This window comes from Coregonus clupeaformis, unplaced genomic scaffold (genome assembly GCF_020615455.1).
Source record: "Coregonus clupeaformis isolate EN_2021a unplaced genomic scaffold, ASM2061545v1 scaf0391, whole genome shotgun sequence".
Lineage (NCBI taxonomy): Eukaryota > Metazoa > Chordata > Actinopteri > Salmoniformes > Salmonidae > Coregonus > Coregonus clupeaformis.
This window is the reverse complement of record NW_025533846.1, coordinates 77,861-90,000: the sequence shown is the minus strand read 5'-3', so window position 1 is coordinate 90,000 and position 12,140 is coordinate 77,861. Positions and strand designations below refer to the sequence as shown.

General features: G+C 48.6%; 1 protein-coding gene across 2 annotated transcripts in view; it reads right to left on the bottom strand.

Annotated features, from left to right (window-relative positions):
* The window catches only part of megf10 (multiple EGF-like-domains 10), a 104,863-nt gene that overhangs the window by 33,427 nt on the left and 59,296 nt on the right, over positions 1-12,140 (bottom strand). For both annotated transcript variants that reach the window (XM_041897493.2, XM_041897494.2), the window contains exons 6-8: positions 8,877-9,123; positions 8,473-8,593; positions 2,357-2,493 (exon numbers count right to left, since the gene is read on the bottom strand). In XM_041897493.2, coding sequence (XP_041753427.1) covers positions 2,357-2,493; positions 8,473-8,593; positions 8,877-9,123 — 505 coding nt within the window. The remainder of the gene's footprint in view (positions 1-2,356; positions 2,494-8,472; positions 8,594-8,876; positions 9,124-12,140) is intronic.

Sequence of the window (12,140 nt, the reverse complement as noted above, 5' to 3'; positions counted from 1 at the left end):
ATCGGAGCATGATTCACTGCTCTAAACTTTGAACTACACTCTTAGAAAAAAGGTGCTATCTAGAACGTAAAAGGGTTTTTTGTATGTCTCCATAGGAGAACCCTTTTGTAGAACCCTTTTTGGTTACAGGTAGAACCCTTTGGGGTTCCATGTAGGACCCTTTCCACAGAAGGTTCTACGTGGAACCAAAAATGGTTCTCCTATGGGGACAGACGAATAACTGTTTTTCTAAGAGTGTAGCTTGATTGAGCTTGCCTAGTACAATGGGAGCAATGGGAGCAATGGAATAGTCCTGAAAGTGCAATCCACAGTCACCCATCTGGAACTCCAAACAGACTCGATCAAACGCTCAAAGCATTTAAAAGAAAACAAGTACTACTTCAACCCAGGTCTGCTGAGGTCAAAGTGTCTTGTTTGCTTGTGTGCATACAAACATGCATAGTTGTTGTGAAAGGGCTAGCTAAGCACACTTTCCTCATGGCGCTTTCAAGGAAAGGAGGATACAAGGAAGATTTACTGTCCTAGATGGTTTGGCTCAAGTTCAGCTCTGGCAGAGCAATGGGAGGGTCTCTCTAAGGAAGAAACAGTATAACAAATAAAGTTGCCCACGCTAAATTACTCACAGGATGCGTCCCAAATGGCACTGTGTTCCCTATATAGTGAGCCCAATTGAAGCGCTGGTCAAAAGTAGTGCACTATAAAGGGAATAGGATGCATAACCAGTGCTTTATCCTCTAAGGAGGAGCCTACAGGAGGAGCAGTAGTGCAATGGGAGGGTCTCTCTTTTCTATTAATTATATTTATATGGTCTCTTCCCCACAGCTTCCTCAGGCATCCCAGGCCGCTGGCTGCAGCCAGCCTGACAAGAAGCAGACAGAGCGTGCGCATCATACTGTAGCCTATTGGTCTGGAAGAGATCCACACTCCTGTGGTCACACACACACACACACACACAGAGACACACATGCGCACACACACACACAAATTCCCATTCACTTCCTTCCGCTCCCTTCATCCTCCCCGCAACCAGACCGTTGTGGTCCACACACACACACGCATGCATGCACGCATGCACGCAGGCACACACACACCTATGTCAGGGTTCCCCAACTGGTGGCCCACAGGTGATTTGATTTGGCCCCCCAAGTTTTCTGAGCAAGAAATGTACGTTTTTTATTGTTGGACATTAAAGACTGTAAAAACTCAGCCACACAGGACCCCCACTTGATATTGATTAGTGCATATATACAGTATGTATATATATATTTTTAAATCTCATGTATCAAGTTAATATTTGAAAATGGAAGTCCTGATAATTAATGTATCATATCTGATGATCCAATATCAAATTACAGTACATCACAGTTATGTTTGAGTTAAGTGCAGTCTAGACCTACATGTGCAGTACTTTATTCCATGGGTATTTATATTTTTTCAGGCCCTATTAAGTACAGTTGGCATCACTAGTTAATTGCTTAGCCTTGCCTGCTGTTCTCTCTCTCTCTCTCTCTCTCTCTCTCTCTCTCTCTCTCTCTCTCTCTCTCTCTCTCTCTCTCTCTCTCTCTCTCTCTCTCTCCCTCTCTCTCTCCCTCTCTCTCCCTCTCCCTCTCCCCCTCTCCCTCCCTCCCTCCCTCCCTCCCTTCCTGACCTTGTTATTGGTCTGGAGGGATCAATGGGACAGCTACAGTAGCAACAGATGGTCTGCTCTAGTTCCACTAACACATATAGACCTAATATAGGTCAAAGATTACACTTAACATTGAATTCCAATAGTCATCGCTGACTACGCCAATTATTGACGTAAAACTGTTAAACAATGTATACAACAAAGGGATTACTTCTGCAGTGTTTGTTTATGACATTATAGATGTATGTGATAGCCTTTTGCCTGAATTTCAAATAAATTCTGCTTTGCAGAAATTGGGAAATAGACAAAAAATTATAAAACCAAGACAATTCTCCTTTTATAGACTCTAGCTACAAATTGAACAGATATCCATGGACTAGGCTAGGGTTAGGAGTTTTTCTTTACCACATGACTTGACTAGAATGACACTGACCTGGCAAAAGAGTGAATACCAGAAAAACTACTTTACTGAGTTTGATTGAATTGGAGCCATTTAGTCTAATGTCGTGTCAAAAGAATGTTTATTCTATTTGTTCCCGTTTGGGGAGGTGAAGGGGAGGGTGGCTACTCAATCCAGGGTTTGTGTTTATTATTTTACCTCAACTTTCTTAGTATGTGAAATAAAATATTATTAATCCAGAAATAATACTATATTTTGACATGGTTTGGCATGACTCTGTTTGGTTTGGCCTGGCTCAGTTTGGTTTGGCCTGGCCCAGCCTGTCTTACCGTTCTCCGGTGTAGCCTGGACTGCACAGACACTGTCCGCTGGAGGAGACACACATTCCCCCGTTGTGACACTGACACTCCTGGGAACAGTTCCTGCCGAAGCGTCCCTCCGGACACGGCTGGCCACACACTGTACCCTAAACACACACAGAACACTGAATGTGTCAGCACAATATCAATATCCCAGAGTAAATACAATACGTAGGCCATCATATCAATATCCCATAACACATATCAATACATATGATGCAAAAAGAGGATATGTACAATGTGGAGGCTGCTGATGTTAGGCCTACTGCTGCTAGGTAGCTCTCTCTCTGCTCTTCCCCTCCCCTCTGTTTGTCATTGATTGCAGGAGTGAAGTCTGGTGTGCGGGAGTCAGGGTTCCAGCTGCAGCTCATTCACCATAATCACCTCAGCCCTTTAAGACCCGGTCAAACTTGCCACTCATCGTCAGATCATAGTCAAGACAACCATGTTAGTCTCGCTGCCGACTCAACCTGTCTGTTTTCGCTCTTGTGTTATTGGCCTGTCTATTTACTTTTTCTCCTGTGCCACAGATATTTGGAACCTGACTCCTGCCTCCGCTTCACTCCTGCCACCACCATCCTGCTCTCCACTATCGGACCTCTCCTTTGGACTCACCACGGACACTAGGACATTACGGTACCACACCTCCCCTGACCTGGATCTGTTACCCTCCCTGTAACCTGGACTTGCTCTTCCCCATTTATTGGAAACCTGGACTATTGAACATTATAATAAACCTGTTAAAACTTCTCTGGCTTGGTGTACTTGTCTGCATTTGGGTTCTATCCAGTTAAATCATAACAGTATGATCTGACCAATATGAACCCAGCAGACAGTAGCTCGGATACCACACCAGAGTGCACTCAAATTTGGACTGCCATAGCCAATCAGGGCATTTTACTTGGCCAACATGATACCCTGTTTAAGACGATTGCTGAGGACAGTCAGGTGCTGCTTAATCAGGTTCAATTACTCACCAATCAAGTGTCTGCCCTTACTACCCCTTCAGCCCAGATCAGAGAGCCCTTTGTTCCTGCTCCAGAGCGCTATGACGGGAACATGGGAACCTGTGGCGATTTTTTTGACTCAATGCTCGTTAGTGTTTGAACAACAGCCCCTCACCTACGCCTCAGAAAGAGCCCGTATTGCCTACCTTATCAACTCTACGAGCGGTTCCGCTCGTGCCTGGGGATCCGCGGTCTGGGAGAGTCAGTCGGACATTTGCAACGCCTTTACGTTGCCTTCACCACTGAGATGAGGAAGGTTTTTGACCACCCCGTACGAGGCAAGGAGGCTGCGAACGGTTGTTTTCCCTTCAGCAGGGGGCTCGCAGTGTGGCGGAGATGGCAGTGGAGTTTCGGACTTTAGCGGCAGTGAGTGGTTGGAATGACGAGGCATTACAAGGAGTGTTCATCAATGCTTTGTCTGAGACTTTAAAAGATGAATTGGTGTCATATGATGAATCGTCTACGCTGGATAATCTTATTTCACTCACCATCAGGTTGGATAATCGGATTCGGGAGCGCCGCCGGGAGAGGAGTGTTAGTTCCAAGCAACCTGTCTGTCGTCAACAAACTCTTCCCCGCATCTTCCCTACGGAGAAAGCCGGGTCTTCCCGAGTCGATACGAGGAGCACTGAACCCGAAGCCATGGAGGTGGGTCGTGCACGGTTGTCCTCAGAGGAGCGTGCACGCTCGTATTCAGGCTCGGGTCTGCCTGTATTGTGGAGAGGCTGGTCATTTCGTTCCTTCCTGCCCAGTTCGTCCGGGGAAAAGGGCCGGCTCATCATTAATGGGAGAAGTTTTGGTGAGCCGAGCAGCGGATTCTTCCTCTTCTCCCCGCATTCTGCTCCAGGCATCCCTCCAGTGGCAGTCCCAGAATTTCTCTGTTAGTGCGCTGGTTGACTCTGGTGCCGACGAAAGCTTTTTGGATAGAGAGTGGGCTCAACAAATGGATTTGGAGACTGTTCCTATGGACTGTCCGCTGCAGGCTAAGGGTCTAAATGGACAATTGTTGACCCGTATTACCCATCAGACTGTTCCTGTTTGTCTTAGAGTGTCGGGAAATCATCAGGAGAACATTCAATTCCATATTATCGACTGCCCACAGACCCCCCTGGTCCTTGGTATCCCCTGGCTCATAAGACACAATCCACACATTGATTGGGTGACAGGTAGAATTGTTTCATGGAGCACATTTTGTCATGTGAATTGCTTGTGTTCTGCTCAGACTCCTGCCAGTACTGTGCCTCAACCTCCACTGGAGTCCATGGATCTTTCTGCTGTCCCTGACGTGTATCATGACCTGGCATCCGTTTTCTGCAAACACAGAGCTACTTCCCTTCCTCCTCACCGGCCTTACGACTGCGCCATTGACCTCCAGCCAGGAGCCCCGCTCCCCAGCAGTCGCCTGTACAATCTCTCCCGCCCGGAGACGGAGGCTATGGAGAACTACATTCGGGACTCCTTGGGGGCAGGTATTATTCGTCCTTCCTCGTCACCGGTAGGAGCGGGATTCTTTTTTTGTTGCTAAAAAGGATAAGACCCTCAGACCCTGTATTGATTACATGGACTTAACAACATCACCATTAAGAACAAGTATTCTCTGCCTTTGATTAATTCTGCTTTTCCCCTCCTTCATGGTGCTACCATCTTTACGAAACTGGATCTACGAAATGCTTATCACCTGGTGCGCATTCGTAAGGGTGATGAATGGAAGACTGCCTTCAACACACCCTTGGGACATTTTGAGTATCTGGTCATGCCTTTTGGGTTGTCTAATGCCCCTGCTGTTTTTCAGGCACTCGTGAATGATGTCCTTCGGGACATGTTGAATCGTTTTGTTTTTGTCTATCTGGATGATATCCTGATTTTCTCAGAGTCCTCCCAGGAACATGAACTACATGTGCGCCAGGTGTTGCAAAGGTTGTTGGAGAACAAACTATTTGTGAAGATGGAGAAATGTGAATTTCATGTGTCTGAGACCTCTTTTTGGGTTACATAATCGCTCAGGGGGAGTTGCGGATGGACCCAGCTAAGATCTCTGCAGTCACGGACTGGCCAGCCCCTCCACCCGCAAACAACTTCAACGATTCCTGGGGTTTGCGAACTTCTACAGGAGGTTCATCAAGGACTACAGCCGCATTGCGGCACCACTCACCGCTCTCACCTCCATCTCACTACCGTTCGCTTGGAATGAAGGGGGGCCGAATCAGCGTTCGAAGAACTGAAACATCGCTTCCGCCTCGGCTCCCATTCTGATGCAGCCGGACCCAGACCGCCAGTTTGTCGTGGAGGTGGATGCATCCGACACTGGGGTAGGTGCGGTTTTGTCACAACGTTTTCCTGAAGATAACAAACTGCATCCCTGTGCTTTTCTTTCACGGAAGCTTTCTCAGGCAGAGAGGAATTATGATGTTGGCAATCGTGAACTGCTCGCCGTTAAGCTGGCTCTCGAGGAGTGGCGGCATTGGTTGGAGGGGGCGGAACAACCCTTCATCGTTTGGACGGATCACAAGAATCTGGCATACATCCAGTCAGCTAAGCAGCTCAATCCCCGTCAAGCCAGGTGGGCACTATTTTTTGGGAGATTCAATTTTTCTCTGTCTTACCGTCCTGGGTCACGCAACGTCAAGCCTGGCGCCCTGTCTCGTGTTCATTCTGCTGTTGATACTGGTAGTAACCCTGAACCCATCTTGCCTCCTACCTGCAGTATTGCGGCCATTACATGTGACATCGAAGGGATTGTTAGACAGGCTCAACATCATCAAGCTGACCCTGGGAGCGGTCCTCCTAACCGGTTGTTTGTCCCTGAGTCTGTTCGCTCCCAGGTACTTCAGTGGGCTCACTCGCTCCCCTTACCTGTCACCCTGGAGTTACTCGGACCCTTGACTTTGTGCGACGGAAGTTCTGGTGGCCCAGGATGGAGGCGGACACTCGAGCCTTCATTGCTGCTTGTACGGTCTGTGCGAAGTAAGAACTCCACCCAGGCCAGCGCTGGTCATCTACGACCTCTGCCAATACCCAGCCGGCCCTGGTCCCACATTGCTTTGGATTTTGTCACTGGACTTCCCCCTCGTCTGGAAAGACTGTCATTCTTACTGTGATTGATCGTTTTTCTAAGTTTGCTCATTTTTTGGCCCTACCTAAACTGCCCACTGCCAGAGAGACGGCTGATATTTTGGTTGAACATGTGTTCCGCTCTCATGGTCTGCCCACTGATATTGTCTCCGACAGGGGTCCCCAGTTTGTCTCCCAGGTATGGAAAGCTTTCTGTAAAGCTTTGGGCATCACATCCAGCCTGTCCTCTGGATATCACCCCCAGACCAACGGGCAAGCCGAGAGAGCGAACCAGGAGATGGAGACCGCTCTCCGCTGTGTCACAGGGTCTAACCCTGGGTCCTGGAGCTCCATGCTCCCCTGGGTGGAATATGCTCATAACACCTTGACTAACGCTTCCTCTGGTTTGTCTCCCTTTCTGTGTGCTCTGGGTTATCAACCTCCCCTGTTCCCTTCTCAAGAGAGGGAACTGGCGGTACCCTCGGTGCAGTCCCACATGCGCCGCTGCTTCAAGGTCTGGAGGAAGGCCAGGGTAGCTCTGTCCCGAGCTTCGCCGTGCATGCAGAGGCAAGCCAACCGTCACCGGTCCCAGGCTCCCGGTTACTCTCCTGGTCAAGAGGTATGGCTTAAGTCACGTGATCTTCCATTGAAAGTAGAATCTAAGAAGATGGCGCCACGCTTTTATAGGACCGTTCAAGATACTGTCTATTGTTAACCCCCTGCGCGGTTAAGCTACAGCTTCCTGCCTCCCTACGGGTTCATTCCACTTTTCATGTATCCCAGATCAAGCCTGTGTCTGTCAGCCCTCTGTGCCCGCCCTCTCGTCCCCCTCCTCCACCCAGGATCGTGGGTGGGGGTCCTGTCTACACTGTCCGGCGACTTCTGGATGTTCGCCGCCGGGGGTCGTGGTTTCCATTACCTGGTGGATTGGGAGGGTTATGGTCCTGAGGAACGTTCCTGGGTGCCCAGGAGCTTCATTGTGGATCCTGCTCTGGTCCGTGAATTTCATCGGTTACATCCCGATAAACCCTGTCGGCCGCCAGGTGGCGTCCGTAGAGGGGGGGGTACTGTTAGGCCTACTGCTGCTAGGTAGCTCTCTCTCTGCTCTTCCCCTCCCCTCTGTTTGTCATTGATTGCAGGAGTGAAGTCTGGTGTGCGGGAGTCAGGGTTCCAGCTGCAGCTCATTCACCATAATCACCTCAGCCCTTTAAGACCCGGTCAAACTTGCCACTCATCGTCAGATCATAGTCAAGACAACCATGTTAGTCTCGCTGCCGACTCAACCTGTCTGTTTTCGCTCTTGTGTTATTGGCCTGTCTATTTACTTTTTCTCCTGTGCCACAGATATTTGGAACCTGACTCCTGCCTCCGCTTCACTCCTGCCACCACCATCCTGCTCTCCACTATCGGACCTCTCCTTTGGACTCACCACGGACACTAGGACATTACGGTACCACACCTCCCCTGACCTGGATCTGTTACCCTCCCTGTAACCTGGACTTGCTCTTCCCCATTTATTGGAAACCTGGACTATTGAACATTATAATAAACCTGTTAAAACTTCTCTGGCTTGGTGTACTTGTCTGCATTTGGGTTCTATCCAGTTAAATCATAACAGCTGAGGGGAGGACGGCTCATAAGATTGGCTGGAACGGAGCAAATGGAGTGGCATCAAACACCTGGAAACCATGTGTTTGATGTATTTGATACCATTCCACTGATTCCGCTCCAGCCATTATTATGAGCCGTCCTCCCCTAATTAAGGTGCCACCAACCTCCTGTGGTGTACATGGTGTCATAGCTATTGACTCCTCGCAGTACCATTATATTATGACGTAATATTACTGTAAATGTCAATATGATAACACACAGTAATGCACGTGACAATCAAACAGCCTTGATTGTGCACAATTCTTTGCCGTTTCTTGGAAAATACTGTATCAATGTTCACTATATGTACAGTACATCAACAGAGCGTTGTTTTATGTATTGATACATCGTGTGTGTGTGTGTGTGTGTGTGTGTTACCATCCATCCAGCAGGGCAGGAGCACTCTCCAGTAACGTGGTGACACACTCCTCCATTCTGGCAGGGGCATCTCTCCTCACACTGCTGCCCATGCTTCCCTGGTGGGCACAGGTCCTCACAACTATAGGACAAGAGGAGAAAACATGAAATCAATCCTTACAGACTTAAACAAATGACCGGGTCAGAAACAAAGGGACTGATTAATTCATCTGTGAGAAATTAAAATAAAAACTTCTGAAATTATGTCTTTCACAAGAACATCTCTTTCAAACCCTTTTTTGTCTTGAAGCACCATAGCCACCCTTGTCAGAAACTAGCAGTTTTGTGTACATACAGTGTAGTGTGCGTGTGTGTTCTTTTATGTTTCCGAGTGCGTGCATGTGTGCGTGTCTCTGATGACTCACAAAGCACCGGTGTATCCGGGTGAACACTTGCACTCCCCGGTCACGTGGTGGCACGCGGCTCCATTTTGGCACAGGCACTTCTGTTGGCACCCGTTGCCATAGGTGCCCGCCTCGCAGACCTCCTCGCACCGCCAGCCCCGGTACCCCGGCTGGCAGATACAGGCGCCCGTGATGGGGTTACACAGCGCACTGTTCTGACACTGGCAGCGGTTACTACAGTGGGGACCCCAGTGGTTGCTGTCACACGCTGAGAGAGAAATAAGAGAGATAATGTAAGGTTTAAACTAGGAGATACAACAAGGGCTGATTTTAGCGTTGTATTCAGTGAGTGAGTATGTTAGTTTGTCAGTATGTCTTTCAGATAAATGCTTAAAACGTCCCGTAAATATAGGATTTTTAAATCTCCAAAAGCTCCTAATGTCCAGGTCATTGAGGGATTCAAATACACTGCTCAAAAAAATAAAGGGAACACTAAAATAGCACATCCTAGATCTGAATGAATGAAATAATCGTATTAAATACTTTTTTCTTTACATAGTTGAATGTGCTGACAACAAAATCACACAAAAATTATCAATGGAAATCAAATTTATCAACCCATGGAGGTCTGGATTTGGAGTCACCCTCAAAATTAAAGTGGAAAACCACACTACAGGCTGATCCAACTTTGATGTAATGTCCTTAAAACAAGTCAAAATGAGGCTCAGTAGTGTGTGTGGCCTCCACGTGCCTGTATGACCTCCCTACAACGCCTGGGCATGCTCCTGATGAGGTGGCGGATGGTCTCCTGAGGGATCTCCTCCCAGACCTGGACTAAAGCATCCGCCTACTCCTGGACAGTCTGTGGTGCAACGTGGCGTTGGTGGATGGAGCGAGACATGATGTCCCAGATGTGCTCAATTGGATTCAGGTCTGGGGAACGGGCGGGCCAGTCCATAGCATCAATGCCTTCCTCTTGCAGGAACTGCTGACACACTCCAGCCACATGAGGTCTAGCATTGTCTTGCATTAGGAGGAACCCAGGGCCAACCGCACCAGCATATGGTCTCACAAGGGGTCTGAGGATCTCATCTCGGTACCTAATGGCAGTCAGGCTACCTCTGGCGAGCACATGGAGGGCTGTGCGGCCCCCCAAAGAAATGCCACCCCACACCATTACTGACCCACTGCCAAACCGGTCATGCTGGAGGATGTTGCAGGCAGCAGAACGTTCTCCACGGCGTCTCCAGACTCTGTCACGTCTGTCACATGTGCTCAGTGTGAACCTGCTTTCATCTGTGAAGAGCACAGGGCGCCAGTGGCGAATTTGCCAATCTTGGTGTACTCTGGCAAATGCCAAACGTCATGCACGGTGTTGGGCTGTAAGCACAACCCCCACCTGTGGACGTCGGGCCCTCATACCACCCTCATGGAGTCTGTTTCTGACCGTTTGAGCAGACACATGCACATTTGTGGCCTGCTGGAGGTCATTTTGCAGGGCTCTGGCAGTGCTCCACCTGCTCCTCCTTGCACAAAGGCGGAGCTAGCAGTCCTGCTGCTGGGTTGTTGCCCTCCTACGGCCTCCTCCACGTCTCCTGATGTACTGGCCTGTCTCCTGGTAGCGCCTCCATGCTCTGGACACTACGCTGACAGACACAGCAAACCTTCTTGCCACAGCTCGCATTGATGTGCCATCCTGGATGAGCTGCACCCCCTGAGCCACTTGTGTGGGTTGTAGACTCCGTCTCATGCTACCACTAGAGTGAAAGCACCGCCAGCATTCAAAAGTGACCAAAACATCAGCCAGGAAGCATAGGAACTGAGAAGTGGTCTGTGGTCACCACCTGCAAAACCAGTCCTTTATTGGGGGTGTCTTGCTAATTGCCTATAATTTCCACCTGTTGTCTATTCCATTTGCACAACAGCATGTGAAATTTATTGTCAATCAGTGTTGCTTCCTAAGTGGACAGTTTGATTTCACAGAAATGTGATTGACTTGGAGTTACATTGTGTTGTTTAAGTGTTCCCTTTATTTTTTTGAGCAGTGTACATCGAAAACGAGTTGAAAATGAGTTGACTGCTAAGAGACAACATAAAACAAAGCCAGAAACCACCAGCCATCCACAACCTGTTCCTCAAGCTGATTGCATCAGTTCTTGTTTTGATTTATTACCTCACGTTGAGGTCAATCATCTCTCCTTGCCAGTTGTGCGTTACTGTGATTTATTTTAGGCACACACCTGTTTTCAGTTTTTGAGAGGCAGCTGTGTTGGAGGAGCAATCCATAACAATCCCCTCAGCTGAAGCTATTGTAAACATCTGGGCCAAATTAAAACCTGCGCTTCATTGAGGTCTCTACGTTAAGTAAGTGATCACTTGACCAAAACAAACATACTGTCCCCAAATGAGTGTTGAGGTTGATTACTTTAGGGCGCGTTTCACTATTAACCCAGCAAGTTAACCAGCTGTGGGGAGGGGGAGGGGGACGACTCCCTATCAGCCGACCACACTCAAGACCGCTCCTATTAAAAGCTGAGTAGCTGAGTGGTGTCATCTGTAGCGTGGACACGGCCCTCCTTTCATCCATTTCAACAGGGTCCTGTTCATTAGGGAGCACCATAGCGAAATGTTTTTGCAACAGAAAATGAAAATAAATGTTTCTCATTGGACAAGTCCAGGTAATGCCTCCCTGTTTCAGTCTGTTTTCTTCTGTTTGGTGCCAAATGAACATGACCCAGCTTTCTCATACCTCTCAACCGTAGGTTCTCTGCTGAACTGGAGGAAACCCACAGTGCCTCCGTAACCACATGTATATTCTAGTTGTCTTTCATCTTCTGTGAAACACATTTATATGTTTCTACGTTTACGGCGGTACTTCTCTCATGGTTGGGTTAGGGTTATGGTACTGCCCTCATGGTCGGGTTAAGGTTAGGGGACTGCCCTCATGGTTGGGTTAGGGTTATGGTACTGCCCTTATGGTTGGGTTAGGGTTATGGTACTGCCCTCATGTTTGGGTTAGGGTACTGCCCTCATGGTTGGGTTAAGGTTAGGGGACTGCCCTCATGGTTGGGTTAAGATTAGGGGACTGCCCTCATGGTTGGGTTAAGGTTAGGGTTCTGCCCTCATGGTTGGGTTATGGTTAGAGTACTGCCCTCATGGTTGGGTTAGGGTACTGCCCTCATGTTGGGTTAAGGTTAGGGGACTGCCCTCATGGCTGGGTTAGGGTACTGCCCTCATGGTTGGGTTAAGGTTAGGGTACTGCCCTCATGGTTACCCTAAGGCGTC